The 24,387-nt window shown below is 53.5% G+C and overlaps 1 protein-coding gene and 1 long non-coding RNA gene across 9 annotated transcripts in view; one reads left to right on the forward strand and one right to left on the reverse strand.

The window, feature by feature from the left end:
* CSNK1D (casein kinase 1 delta) overlaps positions 1-2,087 on the reverse strand; it is a 34,284-nt gene extending 32,197 nt beyond the window's left edge. For 2 of the 8 annotated variants that reach the window (XM_003808951.5, XM_063598824.1), the window contains exon 1: positions 1,646-2,043. In XM_003808951.5, coding sequence (XP_003808999.1) covers positions 1,646-1,721 — 76 coding nt within the window. In that variant the 5' untranslated portion in view covers positions 1,722-2,043. Of the gene's footprint in view, positions 1-1,645 lie in introns of all 8 variants that reach the window. The other 6 variants (XR_010110591.1, XR_010110592.1, XM_063598822.1 and 3 more) reach the window with 6 other exon arrangements.
* Positions 2,028-21,447, forward strand: LOC117976653 (uncharacterized). The gene is made up of 3 exons (XR_004667428.3): positions 2,028-2,263; positions 3,234-3,415; positions 6,265-21,447. It is a non-coding gene; the product is annotated as an uncharacterized LOC117976653 (long non-coding RNA).
* The last annotated feature ends 2,940 nt before the right edge of the window (positions 21,448-24,387 follow it).

The following is a 24,387-nucleotide window of genomic DNA, read 5'->3' on the forward strand; positions in this document are numbered from 1 at the left end:
CAGGGTTACCTGGCAGGTTAACCAGGCACCGAAAGTATGAGCCACCCAGCTGTGTGGATTCATCCTAACGCTGTCAGCCCACCGGGTCCTGAGTCCTCTCTCTGGTGACAAGTGGGAAGGGTGTGAGAACTGGAGACTGTCCACATGTGGCTTCATCTAAAAGGTATGACCAGAGGCATTACTGACATCCCAGGGGATTCCTGACCCTGGCTGACAGGTGCCCCAGTTAAAACACACACCAAAGCTAGGGCTGCTGGAACAGAAAACAGCTCCCCTCAAAGGTCTGCAGCAGCCCCTCTGCAGGCACACCGCCTCAGGCTACATATCCTCAAATTCAGGGGGTCTTGGAATAACTCGTACATTGCACTATCCCACTAACGAGTACGGAAAATTACGTTACTTAAAAATTACAAACTTGGGCCAGGCGCGGTGGCTTCCCAGCACTTCGGGAGGCCGAAGTGGGCGGATCACTTGAGGTCCGGAGTTTGAGACCAGCCTGACCAACATGAAGAAACGCCGTCTCTACTAAAAATACAAAATTAGCCAGGCGTGGTGGCGCACGCCTGTAATCCCAGCTTTTCGGGAGGCTGAGGCAGGAGAATCGCTTGAACCTGGGAGGCAGAGGTTGCGGTGAGCCGAGATCGCGCCATGGCACTCCAACCTGGGCAACAAGAGCGAAACTCCGTCTCAGAAAAAAAAAAAAAAAATTACAAACTTGAAGATTTAAGCCAACCTTTCATCACGTGTTCACGTGCATATTTTTCCATTGTAAATATGACACAACCCAAAACCTAATCCCATTGTTTTTGAAATCTACCTTGAGACTGTTACAGTCTAAAGGACACCTCATGAGTACAACTACTTCATCTGCCTCTCATTTTGCCAGCATCTTAACCCTGTGTGACTTTCTCTACATTCACCTAAACTTAACCCTTGCTCATTTGCACTCAATCACCGCTCCAAGGCCAAGGGGAACCGTTCAGAGAGAACCCCCAGCGGGAGGGCAAGCCCCACTCCTAGCCGGGCCACTCCCCCCCTCCACACGGCATTTGGGTCTTTCTGACATTTTCCCCCACGAATGCAAGACGCAGGGGCAGCCTCTGAGGGGGAAGCCAGACAGCCCCGGACCGGGCTGCGGAAGAAAGAGCGTGGCCTTTGTTCACTGCGGTGACCTTAGGCGTGGAGGAAGCCGACGCCCGCTTCGCGGCCCCAGCCCTGCCCCCTCCCCTCCCACGGCCCGCTGCCCCCACCCCCGCCCTGCCCCTCCCCCAGGCCCGCCTCCCCACGCCCCACCCAGCCCTTCCCGAGTCCGCTCCCCACGACCCTGCCCCTACCCAGGTCGGCTCCCCAGAGACCATGCCCCACCCCGGGTCAGCTCCCCTATCCCCTCCTTCCCCAACCCTCCCCTCTCCAGACCCTGCTCCCCCGACCTGGTCCTGCCCCTCCCCCACGTCCGCTCCCCACTGCCCTCCCCACCCCTGGCCGCGCTAGCCTAGTGGCCGTTGGGTTCTGGCCACGACCCGGCGGTGCCGGGACTTGCACGGAGACCCCGCGGGGGCCACCACTTCCTTCCGCGATCGCGCTTGGTCTTGGCAGCCGCAGGGCCCGGGTCTTCGAACGGCGGGCGGGGGCGGCGGGGCCTCACCGAGATAGATGTCTCCGAAGGAGCCGCTGCCGATCTTCCGGCCCAGCCGGTACCTGTTCCCGACTCTCAGCTCCATGGCGGCGGCGGCCCGATTCGCTCCTGCTCTCCCGGCCGCTTCCTGGGTCTGAACTCCGGGAGGCGGCGCCGCTGCTGCCGCTACTGCGGGTCCGGCTCCCGGCTCCGCCCCCCTCACGGCCCCGCTTTCACCATCGCTTTCCCGTCGCCCCGCCGCTCCCAGCGCCTCAATACGGGGCGGATGGGACAGTCCGAGCGCCGCCGCCGCTGCTCCGGCCCCTACCGGTCCCGCTTGCCCTCTCCCCGCCGCGGATGGACTCGGATCTTCCGGGCCTAAATCCCCTTTCAGCTGCCTAAAGGAGCCGCCGCCATCGCGCTGTGACGTCACTTCCCCTAGCAACCCGGCGGGGCGGGGCCGCGGCGCTCCAGGGGCGGGGCCGGGCGGGGCGAGCGCTCCAGGCCTCCTCCCGACCCTGCGCCGTGCCCAGCCCCTCTGCCCTCCTGTTACCCCGGGACCTCGGGCCGCCAGCCCCTTCCACGTGCAGGCTCCTGCTGCTCTCGCGGGGGCTTTTCGTGTGTCCCCCGAGATGTCGAGGAAGCCAGGTGAGTTCCTCGCGACAGGCGGTGCCCTTTGCAGGAGGGGACAGGTAGCTGAGGCGTGGACAGAGTGACAGGCCAGGCTCAGGGGACACAGGTGAGACCCCCTCACTGGGCTGCCAGTTCCCGGGCTTGGGGCATCCCAGTACGTCAGCGTCTGCGGCCTTACCTCCTGACACCTAAGGCCAGAGACAGAGCAGGCCCGCGCCCTGGGAGGTCCTGATGTCCAGCCTGAAGATTGAGGGCAAAGCCACCACCTTTCACAAAACGAGGCCAGACCACCTGCCTCCCTCCAGTCCCTGCGGCCTGGAGACGGAGTCAACATTCTTATCTGTGTTGGATCTGAATGTTCCTCCTTGCAAAGGAAACAAGGAGTGGACGTTCAGGCTGATGGCCAGCTTCAAAGATCGGGGCCTTTGATTCCCATAACTGGGAAGAAAGCCCTTCAGACAAGCCCGCCCCCAGGCTGCAGGTGCATGGGGACCTTGAAGAACCCGTCCCCATGGTCCCACGTCCATGTGTCTCGAGACCTGTCGCATCCTCGCTGAAACTCAAGAATGTGAAACAGGTGAAGGTGTGTTTTGACGCATTAGCATACCAGGGCTGTGGTGTGGGCACCGCAGCGTGAGTGAGACAGCAGCCTCAGCCCGTCCAGGTCACTGCAGAAGAGGAAAGCAGCCCCCACAGGCCCCACAGTGGTGCTCGCCTTTCTCCACCCCCAAGTCTTTCCTCTCCACCCCTCAGCTCCAAACAGCTGGAGGTCAGGTCGGGGAGACGGGCGTCCATTCCCGAAATTACATAGCAGGGCCTGGAGACAGGAGATGCCGCCGGCCAGACCACCATCAGTCACTAATGAGGGATGGGCACTCAGAACTGCCCAGTTTCTGAGTTACAGAAGCCGGGGGTGCGGGGCTGCCAGACTAGTAAAACTGACCTTGTTGGCGGAATCGCTCACGGCTTTTCTGTTGATGAACAGAGTCCAGCCCTCCCACGGGTGGCTGTGATCCTTCTTCCTGGGGAGTCCTGCTGTCCCTGACTAGGGGCACCTGCCCACCTGTCAGCTGCTCCTCCCTCGGCTGGTCCTCCTGGGCTCTGATGGCCCCAACATTTCTAGCTCTTCTCACCCATAGTGCCCCGAGCTTCATGCAGCTGCAGCAGGTACTGTGCCCGTCTGCCTGGCTTTTGTGTGTTTGTGTCTTGACTCTATAACCCATGCACACGGACTGGGCTGTGGTGTAGTGGGGATGGCAGGAGCCCTGGGAACATGCGGGCTGGGCAAGGTGAGGCAGGCTGATTGCTGTGGCTCCCCCACCACCAGCCCCAGCCACAACAAACTGACAAAGGAAGAGGACAGTGGTGCCCTGGAGCCCTGGGGTCAGAGAGAGGAGGACAAAGCAGGTGTGTAGCCCAGGGAATGACAGCACCCCTTCCGAGAAGACAGGGAAGGTGCAGACATGGCCAGGTTCTGAGCTAGAAAACTGTCGGCAGGGGGCTGAAGCTGAGGATAGTCATTGCCAAGGAACAGCCTCCGTCACAGAGGAGATGCACAGATGCGGTGATGAGGGAGGGATGAGGGGCTGGTGACCGCTGGGAACAGATGTGTGAGGCAGAGTCTCCAGGCATGGTCTGCGGGGCGGTTTGATGATACTAGGACATCTCTCAGAGTAGAAGGACGTCCCGACCTGCAGACTGGAAAGCCCCCAGAGCTCCCGGCAGGACGTATGAGGGCCAGCCCACAACCGGGTCTGTCCTGATACAACTGAACGCCACAGTGTCTTAGCTCCTTTACTGTTGCTATCAAGAAATACCTGAGGCTGGGAAATTTATGAAGAATCATGAGGTAATTTGTATATTTGTCCACAGTAAACCTCATGTTGAATTGTAAACCCCAAGGCTGGAGGTGGCTGGGTCATGGGGGTGGATTTCTCAGGAATGTTTAGCACCCTCCCCTTGGTGCTGTCCTTGAGATAGTGAGTTCTCCTGAGATCTGGTTATTTAAAAAGTGTGGGGCACCTCTCTCTCTCGCTCACTCGCTCGCTCGCTCCTGCTCTGGCCATGTGATGTGCCCGCTCCCCTATTGCCTTTCACCATGATCGGAAGCTTCCGGAGGCCTCCCCAGAAGCTGAGCAGAGGCCAGCACCATGCCTCCTGTAAAGCCTGCAGAACCAGGAGCCAAGTAAACCTCTTTTCATTATTTATTTATTTATTTGTTTTGACACAGGGTCTCGCTCTGTTGCCTAGGCTGGAGTGCAGTGGCGTGATCTCGGCTCACTGCAACCTCTGCCTCCTGGGCTCAGGTGATCCTCCCACCTCACCCTCCTGAGTAGCTGGGACTACAGGCACACGCCACCATACCTGGCTAATTTTTCATATTTTTTGTAGACATGGGGTCTTACTGTTGCCCAGACTGGTCTCAAACTCCTGAGCTCAAGTGATCTATCCACCTTGGCCTTCCAGAGTGCTGGGATCACAGGCATGAGCTACCATGCCTGGCCCTCTTTTCTTTTAAAATTGCCCAGTCCTAAGTATTTCTTTATAGCAAGGCAACCACAGCCTAACACAGCTCACGATGCTGAGGTCTCAAAAGTTCAAGATCGGGCGTCTGCCTCTGGTGAGGGCCTTGCTGCCGCTGCCTCCACTCATGGCAGAAGGTGAAGGGCAGCTGGAGTGCGTGGAGACGGTGTGCGAGAGGGAGCCGGAGTGTGTGGAGACCGTGTGCGAGAGGGAGCTGGAGGAGTTGGGAAGTACAGGCCTTTTTTTTTTTTTTTTTTAAGATGGAGTCTCGCTCTGTTGCCCAGGCTGGAGCACAGTGGCGCAATGCCGGCTCACTGCAACCTCCGCCTCCCGGGTTCAAGCAATTCTCCTGCCTCAGCCTCCTGAGTAGCTGGGATTAGAGGCATGCGCCACTATGCCCGGCTAATTTTTGTATTTTTGTAGAGACGGGGTTTCACCATGTTGGTCAGGCTGATCTTGAACTTCTGACCTCGTGATCCGCCCGCCTTGGCCTCCCAAAGTGCTGAGATTATAGGCATGAGGCACCGCGCCGGCCGTGCAGGTGTTTTTAAAAGCACCTCTTGCTGGAACTAGTAAGAGTGAAAACTCACTCATTACCAAGAGGACAGCACCAAACTGTTCGTGAGGAATCTGCCCCCATCACCCAGACACCTCCAACACTGGGGCTCAGATTTCAACCTGAGGTTTGAAGGGGACCAACACCCAAACTATAGAAACAGGGAAAGAGGAAAGTTTACGGATACCCATTTAGAAAGAATCTGCTAACAAAGGGAAAGAATCAGGCTGGGCGCGGTGGTTTACGCCTGGAATCCCAACACTTTGAGAGGCCAAGGTGGGTGGATCACCTGAGGTCAGGAGTTTGAGACCAGCCTGGCCAGCATGTGAAACCCTGTCTCTACTAAAAATGCAAACATTAGCCAGGCATAGTGACGTGCACCTGTAGTCCCAGCTACCCAGGAGGCCAGGCAAGAGAATTGCTGGAGTCCATGAGGCAGAGGTTGCAGTGAGCAGAGATCCTGCCACTGCACTCCAGCCCAGGCAACAAGAACGAGACTGTGTCTCAAAAACAAACAAACAACAACAACAACAAAAGGAAAGAATCAGACTGGCTTGGGACTCTGCTGTCCCCTGCCCGTGACCTCCCAAAAGCGTGTGTTAGAGACTGACCTGCCTAGTGCGTCAGTGGAGGGGGCACTTTGGAGAGGGGCTTGGATCGTGAGGCCCCGCCCTCGTGAATGGCTCAGTGCCTTGTGAAAGGGCTTGATCGAGGGAGTTTGGTCCCTTTTCCCCTTTTGTCTCTCTGCTGTGTGAGGACACCATGTTCCTCCCCTCTGGAGGATGCTGTAACAAGCTGTCATCTCGGGAGGAGACACCAGGCCCTGACCAGACGCTGAACATGCCAGCACCTTCATCTTGGACTTTCCAGCCCCCAGAACTGTGAGAAATAAATTTCTGTTCTTTATAAGTACCTAGTCCATGGTGTTTTGTTACAGCAGCATGAACAGACTGAGATAGCGGCTTACATGTAACCGGAAGCTGCAGAAAAACATCTTCAGACAGCTGAGACGGCTCCCAGGACTCATGCCTGGCACAGACACCATCTGCCTGGCAGGGCAAAGAAAGGCGTCTGTGAGTGTGGGAGGATTCTGAGTCTAACACCCTGAGCCCAGCCAGGAAGGGGCCAGGAAGGCCTCCTCGTGAACAACGAATGAAACAGAACCCAGATCTCAGACAGGGCGGGGAAGGGGAGGGGTACCATGTCAAGCAGCACTCTGTGTAAGTCGGCACCTGCGCACACTGGCATGCAGACGTGTGTATTGTGCGTGTATGGACATGTTAGAAATGGATGTGTGCATGTGTCTGCATGTGTTTGTGCATTTATGCACAGACACTACACGGGCATGCACATCATGTACGTATATGTTTGCATATGTGCATGTGTGTACGTGCATGTGTTCGTGTGTGCATGCACACAGCGTGTGTGTGTGTGTATACTTGCATGCATGCTAACATATGGTGGAGAATAAATAATGATCACCTCTCTGGAACTGGGGAAAGTAAGTGTTAAACAGATTTTCGACAGGAAATGCTGCTGCAAGGAATTCATCCGTAGGCTAGCACTACAACCTGGAGGCAGGGAGCAGTGAGGAGTGGAAATCTTCCCATCAGAAGTGAAGAAGGCTGGATACGGTGGCTCACACCAGTAATCCCAGCACTTTGGGAGGCAAAGGCAGGAGGATCACTTGAGCCCAGGAGTTTGAGACCAGCCTAGGCAACTTAGCAAGACCTTGTCTTCAAAAAAAAAAAAAAAATTTTACAAGGAACTACACAGATGGCAAAACTTAAAAAAAAAAAAAAAAGTGGGAAGAGGGGAGAAAGGGAGATCAATGTCTTCTACAGATTTCATCTTGTCGGGTGGAGAGTGTGAGGAGTAGAGCCATGTGGTGGGAAACTGTTGGTGTCTTGTTTGCGAATGACTTTGGAACAAAGACCACCTGATAAGCACAGTTAAGGAATGAAAACACACAGGGACTTCCCAGGGAGCCAGGAGGACACTGGAGGAGCAGGAACACCTGCCTTTCCCATGGGGCCCTGGTGTGCCCAGCCCCCCACTTCATGTCTGACCCACGTGCTCTCTGGCTGACCTCCTGGGACTCGCACCCGGCCCCCACTTGGTATCTGAGCCACGTGCTTCCCGGCCCCCACTTGGTATCTGAGCCATGTACTTCCCGGCTGACCTCCCGCAACGTGAAGACTACTCTCGCTCCCTTCAAGGCCACTGTCCCCACCGCAGCCAGAGAGGTGTTTTATAGTTCAAATCCTGCCCAGGCACCATCTTGCCTAAAGGCAGCCCTGAGCCGGAATCTGTGTGCTTTGCTGATGGGACTGTAAAATGGCGCAGTCACTTTTGAAACAGTCTGACAGTTCCTCAAAAGCTTAAACATAGACTTACCACATACCCAGCAATTCCACGCCCAGGCTCTGCCCCAGGAGAATTGAAAACATCTATCCACACGGAAACTTGTACACAAATGTTCACAGTTGCACTATTTATCATCATCAGGATGCCTATAATTGATGAACAGATGAACAAATTGTGCTATATCCATATAATTGAATATTATTCAGTCATAAAAAAGAATGAGGCCGGGTGTGGTAGCTCACACCTATAATTGCAGCACTTTGGGAGGCCGAGGAGGGCGGATCACAAGGTCAGGAGATCGAGACCATCCTGGTTAACACGGTGAAACCCCGTCTCTACTAAAAATACAAAAAGAAATTAGCCGGGCGTGGCAGCGGGCACCTGTAGTCCCAGCTACTCGGGAGGCTGAGGCAGGAGAATGGCATGAACCCAGGAGGCGGAGCTTGCAGTGAGCTGAGATTGCGCCACTGCACTCCAGCCTGGACGACAGAACGAGACTCCGTCTGAAAAAAAAAAAAAAAGCAAGCACATGATGCTCAGCAGCAGCAGAAGCAAGTCTCAAAAGACCATATACTGTGTGAGTCCATTTACACGGGATGTGCAAAATAGGCAGATTCATCGACAGAGACCTTGGATCGGTGGTCCTCAGGCGCTGGGTGGGATGTGGGGAGTGACTGCTAATCGGGAGGGGGTTTCCTTCCCTTTCGAGACGGTGAAAATGTTTCAGAACTAGGCAGAGGTGAGGGTTACATAATATTGCGAATATACTAAAATTAACTGAATTGTACACTTTTAAATAGTTAAAATGATGAATTTTGTTATGTGAATTTTGCCTACATTTAAAAAAAAAAAGGCCAGGTGCAGTGGCTCACGCCTGTAATCCCAGCACTTTGGGAGGCCGAGGCAGGTGGATCACAAGGTCAGGAGTTCGAGACCAGCCTGAGCAAAAAGGTGAAACCCCCGTCTCTACTAAAAAATATGTAAATTAGCCCGGCGTGGTGGTGCGCACCTGTAGTCCCAGCTATCGGGAGGCCGAGGCAGGAGAATCGCTGGAACCCGGGAGGCAGAGGTTGCAGTGAGCCAAGATTGTGCCACTGCACTCCAGCCTGGGCGACAGAGTGAGACTCCGTCTCAAAAAAATTAATTAAATTAAATTAAAAAAAAAACCCAACCTAGGCAACTAGTGAGACCTTGTCTCTACAAAAAAATTAAAAATTAGCCAGGTGTGGTGGCTCACGCCTGTAGTTCAAGCTACTCAGGAGGCTGAGGCAGAAGGATGGCCTGACTACAGGAGTTTGAGACCAGCCTGGGCAATATGGCGAAACCCCATCTCTACAAAGAATACAAAACTTAGCCCAGCGTGGTGGCGCGTGCATGTGATTCCAGCTACTCTGGAGGCTGAAGTGGGAGGATTGCTTGAGCCCTGGAGTTTGAGGCTTCAGTGAGCTGAGATTGCATCACTGCACTCCAGCCTGGGCCAGAGCAAGACCCTGTCTCAAAAACAACAAAACAAGAGGCTGGGCACAGTGACTCATGCCTGTAATCCCAGCTACTTGGGAGGCAGAGGCAGGAAAATTCCTTGAACCTGGGAGGCGGAGGTTGCATTGAGCTGAGTTCACGCCACTGCACTCCAGCCTGGGCGACAGAGTGCAGAGCAAGACTCTGTCTCAAAAAAAGATAATAAACCAAAACAAAACCCAGAAACAAAAACAACCACCAAAACCCACCAGGTAGCCCTGAGTCCAGAGCCAACTTCAACCACCAAAACCCACCAGGCAGCCCTGAGTCCAGAGCCAACTTCCTTGCTGGGTTAGAGGTCCTCACCTCCTGCCCTCCCCGCAGGAACCACTTGCAGCTTCCTGAAGGCATCAATGTCACCCCGCCCCTGAGCCTGGGGGTGATGAAGGTGGATGAGCCAGCCCTGCACAGGTGAAGGCCACTGACAGCTGCACAAGGGGGGCTGCGGTTTGCAGCTTCCAGCAGCTTCCAGGGGGAGGGGACCTCAGCCCGATGAAGGATGCCAGCGTGGAGGTTCCCAGGTGGGACCTGGGGGTGGTATTCCAGGAGCTAGAGGCAATATGTGTTCCTGCGTGTGAGCATGTATGCGTGTGTGCATACAAGTGTACATGTGTGTGCACGTGTGCATGTGTGCCCGTGTATGTGTGTTCATGTGTGTCCATGTCTGTGTATGTGTCTGTGTGTGCATGTGTGTCCGTTGTGAGCATGTGTGCATGTGTCCATATGTGTGCATGTGTGCCTGTGTGTGCATGTGTGTCCGTGTGTGCCTATGTCCATATGTGTGCATGTGTGCCTGTGTGTGTGTGAGCACGTGCCTGTGTGTCCGTATGTGTGCATATGTGCCCGTGTGTGCATGTGTGTGCTGTGTGTGCACGTGTGCGTGCATGTGTGTCTGTGTGCATGTGCGCACGGGTGTCCATGTGCACATGTGTTCACGTGTGTGCATGCATGCATGTGTGTGCGTGTGTGTGTTGGGCAAACCTCTCACCCACCTGCTGGCCAAGGGTAACTCCAGGAAGTGCTGGGATCACCCAGGGCTCGGGTTAGACAGGTGCACAGGTAGAGCTGAGGAAATCAGCCCTTCAGGTTCCCAGGGCTCCTAGCCAGCCCTGGTGACTAATTGGGCAGAGGCGAGCAATGCCCAGCCCACGCCAGGAAGGAACGGAAGTGAGTTCATGTCCCACCTCCCACGACTTAACCCAGGCACAGACGAGGCCACCACGAACGCTGGGACTGTAATGAGGTTGCCCTAGAGGTGCCCTGTGCAATGCGGCAGCCGCCAACCACGTGTGGTTATTTAAATTAATTAAATAAAAGTAAAAAGCAGTTCCTCAGGCTCCTAAGCCACATTTCAAGTGCTCAGTGATACTCGGAGTGCTCAGGGCTGCTGGAGACCAGTGGTCTGGACCAGAGGTAATTTCGTTCCCCAGGGAGATGTGGCTGCCGCCAGAGAGAATGGCCTGGCCATGAGTCAGTAGGGCTGAGGCGGAGACCTCCTACCCCCTGCCCCAGACCCAGCCCTGATTTGTGCCCTGGCAGCATCCAGGGTAACAGCTGGCTATGAGGGAGAGCTTTCCATGCACGTGGCTCCTGCCACAGCTGGTTTACCTGGTCAGGTGAGGGTGTGAGCCTTGAAGAAGCCAGGTGGGAGGAAGGTTTGGTTGCGCTGGCCCTGGGTAGGGCTAAGGGTGGCCCACGTCTGTGGTCATGGCACGGCAGGGGGCTGCATACCCCTGATGGAGTTGGTTCCCATCAGACATTTTGAGTCCTGAGCTGTGAACCTGTTGGGGGTGGAACCTGCCCCGTACCTGGACCCTCACACCTTCTCCCACCTAGCCCACGAGGTGATGGGCCACCTGGGCTGGGTGCTGCCCCAGTTTTTGTGTCCAGAGGTTTTCCAGGGTTCCCAGGCCCAGCCCTGCATCCCTGGCTCAGGAGCACCCTCCCTCAGCCCTGGGGCCCGTCCTTAGCTTGGTAGCCCTCGGCAAATCGTGTATCCCCTAGTCAGCTTCTCCAGGGTGACCAGCAGTGACTGAAGTCCCTGTTCCCTGTTCCACCCTCCCTGTGCAGGGCTGGGCACACAGGGCACCATCAGTACACTGTCTGCAATGGCCGAGAAGGCAGCGCTCCATGCAGGAGGAACGATGCGTCCTTGCCACTGCCCTCATTTGTGACTTGGGACAGCCGCTCCCAGCAGGATGGTGTCCTTTCCTCCAGAGCCAGGGGAGGAGTGAGGCCTGGTGCCCGGGCGGTACCTGCCTCACCCAGGTCGCAGAGAGCTATTCCTCGGCAGCCTCTGCCACTGGAGGTGTGGGCAGGTGGTGGGGTGATGCCCACAGGAGTGCAGTGGATGCAGCCCTGGCCCAGCCTGCAGGAAGTTGGAGGGGTCCCCATCAGGGCTGGGGCTGCTGCCCCCCATTCCCCTCCCACCAATGAGTCCTGGCTGCTGGCTGGTCAGGGCAAAACTGGAAGGGTCATGCCTGTCCCCAGCTCCCAGAGGTCTCGTTTCTCTCTCGTGGCTGGCACAGAGCCAGCAGAGAGGCCCAGCCTGCATGCTCTTCAGCGCCCCAGGCATCATCCCAGCCGGCTGGGGAGCATCTGTGCCCAGATGCCCTCGACATCCCTCTTCTCTGCATCTCACAGCTTTGCGGGGTGACTGGGCATGAGTCATCAGCCGCTGAGGCCTCCCACCTGCCCCAAGTGAGCACGGCCTCTGCAGGGGCCACCCAGTGAATCGGCAGCCATGGGAACTTCCCTAGCACCTCCTCCCCAGGGTGTCCACCCAGGCCACCTCCTTTCTCTGCCGCCTCGTCCAGGCAGAACATCCCACCCAACTTAGCTGGCAGAGCTCTAGAGGTCAAGCTGAGTGACCAGGTAACACGGGGTAGCCCTGGCCAGTCCCAAGCATGTTCCCTGGGGAGGCCACTGGGAGGTATGTCCCTGGGGCTGGAGCAGGCTGAGGGCATTCTGGGTCAAATTAAGGCAAGATTTGGGACCTCTGAAACAGAGCTCTGAGCACATGCTTGGAAGTTGGGGGCGGGTAGAGGAGCTGCTGTGAGGGCCCAGCACAGTGCGGGATGCAGGATGTGGGATGCTCAAGGAGGGACAGCTGCACAACTGTTAGAGTTGTGATGACGTTGAGGAACAGGGAGGCATTGAAGGCAGCTGACTCCAGACCAGCTCTGTCTGCTCTAACGCAGCACTGAAGCATCCACTCAAGGCAGGCAACTCAAGTCAGAGCAGACCCAAAGGAACAAAGAGGAAAAAATTAAAAAGGCAGAAAGCAGGCCGGGCGTGGTGGCTCATGCCTGTAATCCCAGCACTTTGAGAGGCTGAGGCGGGCGGATCACGAGGTCAGGAGATCGAGACCATCCTGGCTAACATGGTGAAATTCCATCTCTACTAAAAATACAAAAAATTAGCTGGGCGTGGTGGCAGGTGCCTGTAGTCCCAGCTACTCAGGAGGCTGAGGCAGGAGAATGGCATGAACCTGGGAGGCGGAGGTTGCAGTGAGCCGAGATCATGCCACTGCACTCCAGCCTGGGCGACAGAGCAAGACTCTGTCTCAAAAAAAAAAAAAAAAAAAAAAGGCAGAAAGCAGTGGGGGAGGGAGAGGGAACAATGAGGATTAAAAACCCAAAAACTGGACCGGGCGCGGTGGCTCACGCCTGTAATCCCAGCACTATTGTGAGGCCGAGGCAGGTGGATCACGTGAGGTCAGGAGTTCGAGACCAGCCTGGCCAACACGGAGAAACCCCGTCTGTACTAAAAATACAAAATTAGCCGGGCATGGTGATGCAGGCCTGTAATCCCAGCTACTCGGGAGGCTGAGGCAGGAGAATCACTTGAACAGGGGTGGGGGTGGAGATTGTGGTGAGCCAAGATTGTGCCATTGCACTCCAGCCTAGGCAAAAAGAGCGAAACTCCATCTCAAAAATAAATAAATAAATAAATAAATAAATAAATACAAAAATTAGCTGGGCTTGTAGTCCCAGCTACTCAGGAGGATGAGGCAGGAGAATTGCTTGAACCCAGGAGGCAGAGGTTGCAGTGAGCCGAGATTGTGCCACTGCACTCCAGCCTGGGCAACAGAGCGAGACTCTGTCTCAAAAAACAAAAAAAACCCCAAAAGCTGGGGCATGGGAGGAATGACCCCGTGAAAGCACCCTGCAGGAATGAAGAAAGGAAAACGCAAGACAGCACAAACAAAACACAAGAAAGGAAGGGACTGCAGAGTTTTAAATAATAGAATTGGAAACACTTACAAACCAATAACATTGAAAACCGACATGAAGTTGCTAAATTCCTAGAGAACTATAAAATGAGAAAAACAAAACAAAACAAAGGGAAAAAACTGAATAGATTAAAAGTGTGTGTTGGGGCCCTCCCCTCCTCCAGCACGGGGCCTAGGCTGCTGTTTGAGTGAGTTCCACTCAGCTTCCCGGGGCCAGTTGATTCCTGTCTTGGACAAAACATTCCAGAAAGTCAAAAGAGTGGGATGTGTCCAGCCCACTTTATAAGGCTAGGACGATAGCAACTCCAAACCAACAAGAACAGACAAAAGCAGAACATGAGAGGCCCGTTTCACTCCGGATTTTAGGTGCAGAAAATACGAAATAAAATATTCGGGGCCAGGTGAAGTGGCGCATGCCTGTAATCCCAGCACTTTGGCAGGCTGAAAGGGCGGGGATCACTTGAGCCCAGGAGTTCAAGACTAGCCTGGGACACATGGTGAGACCCTGTCTCTACTTAAAACAAAAAAACTTTAAAAAGTAAGCCCGGGCAAAACATAGTCAGACTTTGTCGCCATGAAAAAATAAAAAAATTAGCCAACGTGGTGGCGTGCACCTGCTGTCCCAGCTATTTGAGTTGCTGATTTCGGGAACATCACTTGAGCCCAGGAGTTTGAGGCTGCACTGAGCCGTGATTGTGCCACTGTACTCCAGCCTGGGTGACAGAGTGAGCTCCTCTCTCTAAAAAAAAAGAAAAGAAAAAAGAAAAAATTTGAAATAAAATATTGGCTAACTGGACCTCATGGTCTGAGTTTCTCTAGTTTAATATCAGACGATATCAGTGCAATTTGTTCTGCCAATATGCTACAGAAGAACTCTAACTCAGGCATAGAAAAGCATTAGATGGAATATAATTGATTTCACCTACTTTGTTTATGATTAAAAAGCTCTTAGCACAATAGACATACTTTTCAATGGTACAGGTTAGACACCCATGTCCACAACAACCACGTATATGATGGAGAAACTTCAGTGGCTGAGTCCATGACCAGGACAAAATGCCCAATGACGTGCTCCTGGTTCACACGGCCTCACAGACACACGATCCAGCAATCGTGCTCTTTGGCATTTACTCAGCTGGGTTGAAAACTTATGCCTGTACAAAAATCTTCATGTGAATGTTTATAGCATCTTTATTCATCATTGTCCACAACTGTCCAAACTGGAAGCAACCGAGATATCCTTTCTTTGGTATCAGTACATCCATTCAATGACATAAGATAGAAGGTGCCAGCACGCCACACCAAGGCATGCGTGAATTGTGAATGAGGGTGAAAGAAGCCAGTCGGAGGCCGAGCACGGTGGCTCACGTCTGTGATCCCAGCACTTTGGGAGGCCGAGGCGGACAGATCACCTGAGGTCAGGAGTTTGAGACCAGCCTGGCCAACATGATGAAACCCTGTCTCTACTAAAAAAAAAAAAATAATAAAAATAAAAATTTAGCCGGGCGTGGTGCTGGGCACCTGTAATCCTAGCCACTCGGGAGGCTGAGGGAAGAGAATTGCTTGGACCCAGGAGGCAGAGGTTGCCGTGAGCCGAGATCACACCACTGCACTCCAGCCTCTGTGACAGAGTGGGACCTTGTCTCAAAAAAAAAAAAAAAAAAAAGAGGAGAGAGGGAGGGGTGAACAGGTGGAACACAGAGGATTTTAGGACAGTGAAACGATTCTACGTGATAGTGTAGTATTCTACTATAATGTGGTAGTATTCTACTATAATGCGGAATACACAAAACTACACGTGTCAAAATCCATAGACTGTACAGGAGAGAGAGTTGGCCTTAAGGTGTGCAAATTTAATCACTTGGGAGATGGAGGATCCAAGCATGGAATTCAGACTGTGACAAGAGACTCTAACTGCATTACAGATGCATGGGTGCACTGTCTGCAATGGCTGAGAAGCCAGCGCTCCATGCAGGAGGAATGATGTGTCCTTGCCACTGCCCTCATTTGTGACTTGGACAGCCGTTCCCAGCAGGATGGTGTCCTTTCCTCCAGAGCCAGGGGAGGAGTTAGGCCTGATGCCTGGGCAGTACCTGCCTCACCCAGGTTGCAGAGAGCCTCACGGAAGGGTGCTGACCTAAGTAACTTTGGACACGCGTGGAGTCTGTAGGACTAAAGACAGAGGATGTCAACACTTCCTCTAGGTGATAAAGGCATTTCCCACGGGGATACCAGCTAATAATTCTGAAACCACTATACATCTACTCTGGAAGTGAAAAACTGAGTACGTGGTGGCAGGTGGTAGGGGTCAGGTTTCTCACTATGGGAATGGGAGCTTCCAGATAAACAAATGGAAAGGCTAGAATGATCCATGTGGTAACAGAATTAGAGACATTGGTATAATTTCATGCTTAATGTAGCTACTTCTGGATATGTGTACAAACAGATGTGTATACACACAGCTTCGTATACACACATCTATCTCTTTGTTCTGTCAGCTGAGAAGCAATGAGCACACTTAGCCTTCAGATCTTGGTCTCTAAGACCCTTCTCCAGTGAAAAGAACCACAGGTCCTTGGCTAAGTGGCTGATTTGAGGACTGGAACAGCAAATACACAAGATGATCCTGGAGTGCCTTGCAGTGCTAGTGTTATGGACTGAATTTCTTTGCCCCCAAATCACAGGTGGAAGCCCTAGCCCCCGATGTGACTGCATTTGGAGATGGAGCCTTTGAGGAAATGATTGAGGTTCAATGAGGTCATGAGGGTCAGGGGCCCTGATCTGATTAGATTGGTGTCTTTTTTTTTATTCAGTAGAGGCAGGGTCTCACTGTATTGCCCAGGCTGGTCTTGAACTCCTGGACTCAAGTGATCCTCCCACTTTGGCCTCCCAAAGTGCTGGGATTACGAGCATGAGCCACCACACCCAGCCAAGACTGTTGTCCTTATGAGAACAGGAAGAAACACCAGGAGTGAGCATGCAGGGAGAGGCCACGTGAGTATGCAGGGGAGGCCACATGAGCACACAGAGGGGAGGCCACATGAGCACACAGAGGAGAGGCCACATGAAGATGCAGGGAGAGGCCACGTGAGCATGCAGGGAGAGGCCACATGAGGACACAGGGAAAGGTCATGTGAGGATGCAGGGAGAGGCCACGTGAGCATGCAGGGGAGAGGCCACATGAAGATGCAGGGGGAGGCCACGTGAGCATGCAGGGAGAGGCCACGTGAGCATGCAGGGAGAGGCCACATGAGGACACAGGGAAAGGTCATGTGAGGACGCAGGGAGAGGCCACGTGAGCATGCAGACAGGCTATATGAGAATGCAGGGAGAGGTCACAGGAGGACGCAGGGGTGCTGTCTGTAAGCCACAGAGAGGCCTCAGGAGGAACCCACCCTGCCGGCAGCCTGATCTCAGACGTCCAGACTCCATAACTGTGAGAAGAGAAACACCTGTTGTTTAAGCTGCCCAGGCTGTGGCATTTAGCTGTGGAAGCCCTGGTAATATAGTTAGAAAGTGAAGAAGTGATCAAAAAACAAAACCAGCACCGTGTTGGCTCATAACTTACAGCATAAATCTCCACAAGTCCGTACCGATATAAGGAAATGACTGAGTAAATAAATAAGTGGGGAGGAGAGATGAATCACAAAGGAATTCCAAGTAGTTCATGTAGACACTCTGCCCCTAAGGAGGGGAGCCTAACCCCCACGCCTTCCTTGGGTGCTGCAAATACTGACTTCCCCACCAAGGGCACCATGTGGAAAGGGGGACTTCGTGGTGGAGAAACCTGACAGGCTCCGCATGGGCCAGGTGACCCAGGCCAGCCCCACCTGTGACCCGGCAGGGGGAGAGCATACACCCTTGATAGGCTGCGATGAGGACGGGACTTCAACCTTGCGGTCTTCCTCCCAAAACCCATATCCCCTGTGTAACCAGGAGAAAGATATCAGACCAATCCCCACAGAGGGACACCCTCCGTCACACCTGGCCAGCGCTCCTCAAAACTGCCAAGGTCATCAAACATGAGAGACGCCGAGAGGAGCCTGAGACCCGAGGACTGAGTGTCCAGGATGGGCTCCTGGGACAGGAAAAGGACAGCAGGTGATACTGAGGCAATAGGAATCAAGTGCACACCTTAGTCAATTACAATGTGTCAGTATTGGCTCATTAATTACATAACAAACACCAAACTAATGTCAGATGTTAACAAGAGTGCCCTCCTATCTATCTTCACATCTTATCTGGAAACCCAGATCTATTCTAAAATAAAACATTTATCTAAAAATAAAAAGGAAAAAGTTGCTGTAGGTTCCCGATTGCTCCCATAGTAGGTTAAGGCTCTCCCCCGTCGTTCCTAGCTTGCTAATAGTGGTAACAACAATGGCCATTTAAATCTACCATCTCGAGATGGAAAAAACACATGTACACAAAACGCAGTGGAAGGGCTGGCTACGAGTCAGAGGAATGACAGCAAGGATGGCTGAGTAACAAAGAAACAGATGAAATCAGAGGGGCCTTCCCCATATTCTACACCTGGGACCCTCTTCGGGAGGCCCAGCCAAAGAAAGAAAGAAGGGCCAGGTGCGGTGGCTCACACCCGTAATCCCAGCACTCTGGGAGGCCAAGGCAGATGGATCACCTGAGATCAGGAGTTCGAGACCAGCCTGGCCAACGTGGTGAAACCCCATCTCTACTAAAAATACAAAAATTAACTGGCTGTAATCCCAGCTGCTCAGGAAGCTGAGGCAGGAGAATCGCTTGAACCCGGGAGGCAAAGGTTGTGGTGAGCAGAGATCGCACCACTACACTCCAGCCTTGGGGACAGAGCAAGACTCCATCTCAAAAAAAATAAATAAAAATAAAAAAGAAGGAAACTGGCTGTGGATTGTGTTAAGTTAAAAATCACAAGATCTATACATTCAGAAAGGAGACTTTACTTCTTATAAAGTCTTATAGCCTGTAAGGTGGCCATTATGACAGGCTGGGAAGTGTGGCCTCCAGCCTAAGGCCAGAGACAGGTACTTGGAGGGAGGGTGCGGTAAGACAGGAATGTAAGCCGAATGGGTTGGTCAGGTATACATACTCAACAAGTTACAGGAGGCGTTGTGAATATACATGCATGTTTATTCGGACACGTGTGCTGGATAAACATGCATGTTACATATGACCCATGTTCACCTTGGGGTGAAGGCAACATGTAAACGTATTAGAATTAGGTGGTATACCTCAGGCACATGAGGCTGCAATCTCTGTAAACCAGCCAGAACCCGTCTATGGTCAAGGTCTCTTATCAGGGAAAAGTTACTGAAATGAGTCTCTTGTCCAAGGAAAGCTCTAGTTACGGCTGGTGGAGCAGGGGTGTGGGGCCAGGGTCAGCTGGTGGAGCAGGGGTATGGAGCCAGGGTCGGCTGGTGGAGCAGGGGTGTGGGGTCAGGGTGGGCTGGCGGAGCAGGGGTGTGGGGTCAGGGTCGGCAGGGGGAGGAGCTGTGGTTGTTTCAATGCTGCTTATCTTGAGGCTAGTGCTTGTTTAGCTGCTACAGAAAAAGAGAAACCTGCGGCCTTTAGAACAGAGTTAATTCTTCACGTGCAGGGATGCACGACTTACTTTCGCCAGGCCTGGCCTGAGGTCCTGTTTATAATTTGGTATTTTATTGCCACAGAGCCTGTTCTTAGTCTTATGATCTCTATTTTAACATGAACACCAGTCAATTCTGTCTAAACCACACAAGGGAGGGGGTAGAATGAGGTGCCTCTGACCTACCATCCCGTCACGGCTGGAAACTCAGTTTTTTGGCTTTTTTTTTGAGACGGAGTCTCACTCTGTTGCCCAGGCTGGAGTGCAGTGGTGCGATCTTGGCTCACTGAAACAGATTCAAGCAATTTTCCTGCCTCAGCCTCCTGAGTTGCTGAAATTACAGGCATCCACCACCACACCTGGCTAATTTTTTTGTATTTTTAGTAGAGACGGAGTTTTGCCATGTTGGCCAGGCTAGTCTCGAACTCCTGACCTCAGGTGATCCACCCGCCTTGGCCTCCCAAAGTGCTGGGATTACAGGTGTGAGCCACCACGCCTGGCTGGAAACTCAGTTTTTAAGGTGTCTCTGGGACCCCTTGGCCAAGAGGGGTCTTTTCAGTAGTTGGGGGGCTTAGGATTTTTTTTTCTTTTTTTTTTTGAGATGGAGTCTCACTGTCACCCAGGCTGGAGTGCAGTGGCACGATCTCAGCTCACTGCAACCTCTGCCTCCCAGGTTCAAGCGATTCTCCTGCCTCAGCCTCCCGAGTAGCTGGAATTACAGGTGTGTGCCACCACGCCTGGCTAATTTTTATGTATTTTTAGTAGAGACGGGGTTTTGCCATGTTGGCCAGGCTGGTCTCGAACCCCTGACCTCAGGGTGATCCACCTGCCTCTGCCTCCCAAAGTGCGGGGATTACAGGCATGAGCCACCGTGCCTGGCCAAGATTTTATTTTTAGTTTACAATTGGAAGGCTAGTGGGCCGGTGCAGAATCTCGCTGACTTTTGGGTGAGCATGTTGAGGGCCCCCTGCGTCAGCTGCTCTTCTGTTGAACCGTGCAGGGTGGGGAGGCCTGGGCTGCACTGGCCACACAGTCCCCTCAAGAAGATCTTCTACGTGAAACAAAGGAGCACTGAGCAAGGGGAGCTCTGCTCAGAAAGGACCATCTTGCATCACTGAAATTGTGGGAAATGATAACAACAAATTGAAATGTCGTGAAGAAACACACCAATAAGACTATTTTTAAATATACAGAGGAAGCTAGAAAATACAGAAAGAGGAACCATTCGGACAAGGTACTCAGCAAATATCCAGGATTGTTATACCTAAAACAGCCCTCACTGCCCCGCTCCTGGCAGCGCACCTGAGCCCGGAGCCTGCCAGGGACAGCTCTGAGGAGCCAGGCAGGGCCAGGGATGGGCTCTGAGGGGCCAGGCAGGGCTAGGGATGGACTCTCGTGCCTGCCTGCTTGAGGCTTCCTTGGTCAGAGCCAGCAATGCCACCTTTAGGATGGCCAGAATTAGCAAATAAAAATATGGGATGCTGATAAATCTGTACTTCAGATAAACAATTTTTAGTACATGCCCAACGCGGTAGAGGTAAATCTATAGGGGCTGAAGCAGATTTGCTGGGCCGTGGGCAGGGTGGGGAGTGAACGCTCATGGGCAAGGGGTTTCTTTCTGGGGCAACAGAAACGGTGTCACATGAGATAGTGAGCATGGCCGCCCATCTCCGAATATACGGCAAAGCCGTAAGCTTTCAATAAGTGAATTTCACAGTAAGTGCATTATATTTCAACAAATCTGTTTTAAAATCTTAACTGAGCCGGGCGTGCTGTCTCAGGCCTCTAGTCCCAGCTACTCTGGAGGCCGAGGCGGGAGGATCGCTTGAGGCCAGGAGTTCAAGACCAGCCTGGGCAACATAGCGAGACCCCATCTCTACAAAAAACACGTTAAACAAAAACGTTAATTGGGCGTTCGTGTTGTATCCAGCAATCCTAACCGCCCTCCGTCCCCGCGAGCCCCAGTCCTTCCCCTGCGGCTGGGCTGGATCCCCCGTCCCGGGCGGTGAGGGCGCCCTGCAGGCGTCCACAGAGCTGGGCTTCCGTGGCGGCAACCCTAACCCCAGCGCCACCTGGTACGGCCCGGCCCGCGGGTCCCTCCGGGTCAGGACGCAGACGCGCCCGCGGCGGTAACCGGGGGCCCGGGGGCCTCGGGCCCACCCCGGCCAGACCCCGGGGAGGAGCGCAGGACACTGCCCGCGCCGGGACTGGGCTGTTTCCGATCCTCCCGGGCGTCCTTTAGGAGACTCATTCGCAGCCGACGTTGCAGAGGCGCAGGAAAAGGGCGGGCAGGTGCCTCAGGGACACCACTTCCAACCGCACGCCGAGCGCCGGCTCCACCATAAATAGAAACGGGTGGTCTCTAATTGGCCTAGCTGTCGTCACGTGCTCTCCGATGGCCCAATCACTAAGGCTGGACGATGCTGCACTGTGAATGGCCAGGCCCGAGTCATGTGCCCGGAGAGGGCGGGGCTGGGCCCTTCGGCTCGCCGCGTCTGGCGATCGCGGCTACGGAGACCCAGGAGGGCCCGGCCAGGAGACCCGCTCTCTAGAGCGGCGAGGGCAGGGGTTGCTAGGGCGCCGGGGTCGAACCCGCGCTTCCTGCAAGTCTTAGGGCCGCATCCCTGCCGAGGCGGGCGTTGGGAAGGGTGGGAGATGGGAAGGTGCGGTGGTGCGGGGAGGGGAGGGCGCCGGGAGGGGTCGGAGAGGGGTCGCGGGTTTTGGGGCTGCGAGGAGGGAAGGAGGGGAGAGGAGGGAAGAGGAGGGCAAGGGGAGGGGAGGGCGGGGAGGAGAGAGGGTGCGGGCAGGGGAGGGGAGGGCGGGGAGGAGAGAGGGTGCGGAGAGGAGGGCGGGAAGGAGAGGGGACAGGGGGAGGGAGGGGAGGGTGGGGGAAGGAGGGGAGGGTGGGGGAAGGAGGGAAGGGAAGGGGAGGGGAGGGCGCGGGCTTCGGGGCTGCGGGGAGGGAGGGGCGGGTTCAGGGCTGTGGGCCCCGCCCGGGGCACCGCCTGGATCAGGCCTGAGGCCGGCTGCGGAGAACTTGGGCACCGCGGACCAGATTGCTGGTCACCAGGATGAAAAATAAAAAAGACCCAAACAGCTCCCCTGACCCCGCCTTCGCGCAGGCCCCTGGCGTTCTGCTGAGGGGTTTTTGTTTAATGAAGAACGTCAAACATCTGGCAAGGTCGGAATGATTTTGCGATGAGCACCGCCTGGATTCTGCGGTGAAAGCGACTGCGCGCTCACGGCCTCACCTGTCCGTGCATCAGCCCATCTCGTCAGGCAGATCAACATGAAGCTGTAAAACGGATGACTTAGGCCGGGCGTGGTGATGGGCGCCTGTAATCCCAGCTACTCGGGAGGCTGAGGCAGGAAAATCGCTTGAACCTGGGAGGCGGAGGTTGCAGTGAACCGCGATTGTACCACTGCACTCCACCCTGAGAGACAGAGCGAGACTCCGTCTCAAAATAAATAAATAAAACATATGACTTAGGTATATACGCATGGGGGGAATCCTCGTAAGGCAAGAACGTGCTGCACATTCTGGGGACTGGGACAGGATAAGCACACGAGTAGATCTAAGTCACTGGAAATACCTGGTTTGCTGTTGGAGGGGGGCTTGCAGGTGCTCGTTATATTATTACGCTGTTGTAGTAAAACGATGTTAGTTACAGTATTAAATTGCAAATGTCAGTATCCATCACCGCCAAAACAGCGTGCATACCACTAGCATATGATTTTTGTAGTTTTTTGATGTTAAGTTTGTAATGAAGTGCACAAACTTAATTATACATTGGCTGAGGTTCTTTGTTTTAAAGGCAGTCTTGCTCTATGGCCCAGGCTGGAGTGCAGTGCGTGATCATGGCTCACTGTAACCTCAAATTCTTGGCCTCAAGCGATCCTCCTGCCTCACCCTCCTGAAAGGACTGGGATTACAGGCGTGAGCCACCATGCCCAGCCTCTTTTTGCTGAGTTTTAACAAATACAGTAGTGTAACCGAAGATGCCATCAAGACAAATAGAACACGTCCCTCACCCCAGAAAATTCTCTTATGCCCCTTTCCATTCTATGTCCACTGCTACCATGCCACCTGTGCTGATTTCTCCACTATGCTTCCGCCCGTTCTAAGAGTTCATACTAATGGATCATTGGGTACATGTCCTTGTGTAAGGCGTCTTTCCCTTAGCGTCATGTTTCTGGAGATTCTTCTGTGTTGTTTCATGTCTCAGGAGTTTGTTCTTTTGATTGCCAAGCAGTCCAGTGTAAACACACCGGTGTGTTTATCTGCTGTATTCATGGACACTTGGAGCTGTGTCTGGCTATTGGCGATCATGAATAAAGTTGCTGTTGACTTTCTTTTTGAAGTCTGTGTGGACATGTTTTTATTTCTCTGGGCAGATACTGAGGAATGGGTCAAAGGAAAGGAGTATGTTTGGTTTTATGAGAAGTTGCCAGATTTTCCCACTGGCTGCTTCCATATTACTAGTGGAGTCTGAGTCTTCCATTTCCTCCACATCCTCACAGCACTTGGTAATGCCAGCGTGTGTGTGTGTGTGTGTGTGTGTGTGTGTGTGTGTATGTGTATGTGTTGTAGCCATTTTATTTATTTTTTTTGAGACGGAGTCTCACTCTTGTCACCCAGGCTGGAGTGCAATGGCATGATCTTGGCTTGCTGCAACCTCCACCTCCCGGGTTCCAGTGATTCTCCTGCCTCAGCTTCCTGAGTAGCTGGGATTACAGGTGTGCACCAGCACGCCCGGCCAATTTTTGTACTTTTAGTAGAGATGGGGTTTCACTACGTTGGCCAGGCTGGTCTCGAACTCCTGACCGCAGGTGATCCGCTCGCCTCAGCCTCCCGAAGTGCTGGGATTACAGACGTGAGCCCCCTTACCCAGCCTGGTAACCACCATTCTACTCTCCTACTAATTCCACTTTTTTGCACTCCACATGTATATCAGTGGGATCATGCAGATTTGTCTTTCTGTGCCTGGCTCACTTAGTGATGTCCTTCAGGTTCATCCATGTTGTCAGCAATGACAAGATTTCCTTCTTTTTAAAGGTTCAATGGTATTCTAAGGTGTAAATGTGTTTTTTTCTGTGGGGGATAGGTCAGAGTGGTGTGAAAAACTATAGGGAAAGGACGCAAACCTTCTGAAAGGGCGGAGGGTTCTGCAGAGCTCCCGGGGAGAATAGCTGAACGCAGCTGTCCTACAACTCTGAGGCAGAGGGCAAGGAGTTGGTACAAAGGAGTGTAGGGGAATTTATCTTAAACAGGCTTGTTTACTTATGTTGACCAGGAACTGACCTTTGATCATCCGTCCAACGTTCCCTGAAAGGGGAACGATAAATGTTAATTACCTACAGGTTGT

Source organism: Pan paniscus, chromosome 19, assembly GCF_029289425.2.
Source record: "Pan paniscus chromosome 19, NHGRI_mPanPan1-v2.0_pri, whole genome shotgun sequence".
Classification (NCBI taxonomy): Eukaryota; Metazoa; Chordata; class Mammalia; order Primates; family Hominidae; genus Pan; species Pan paniscus.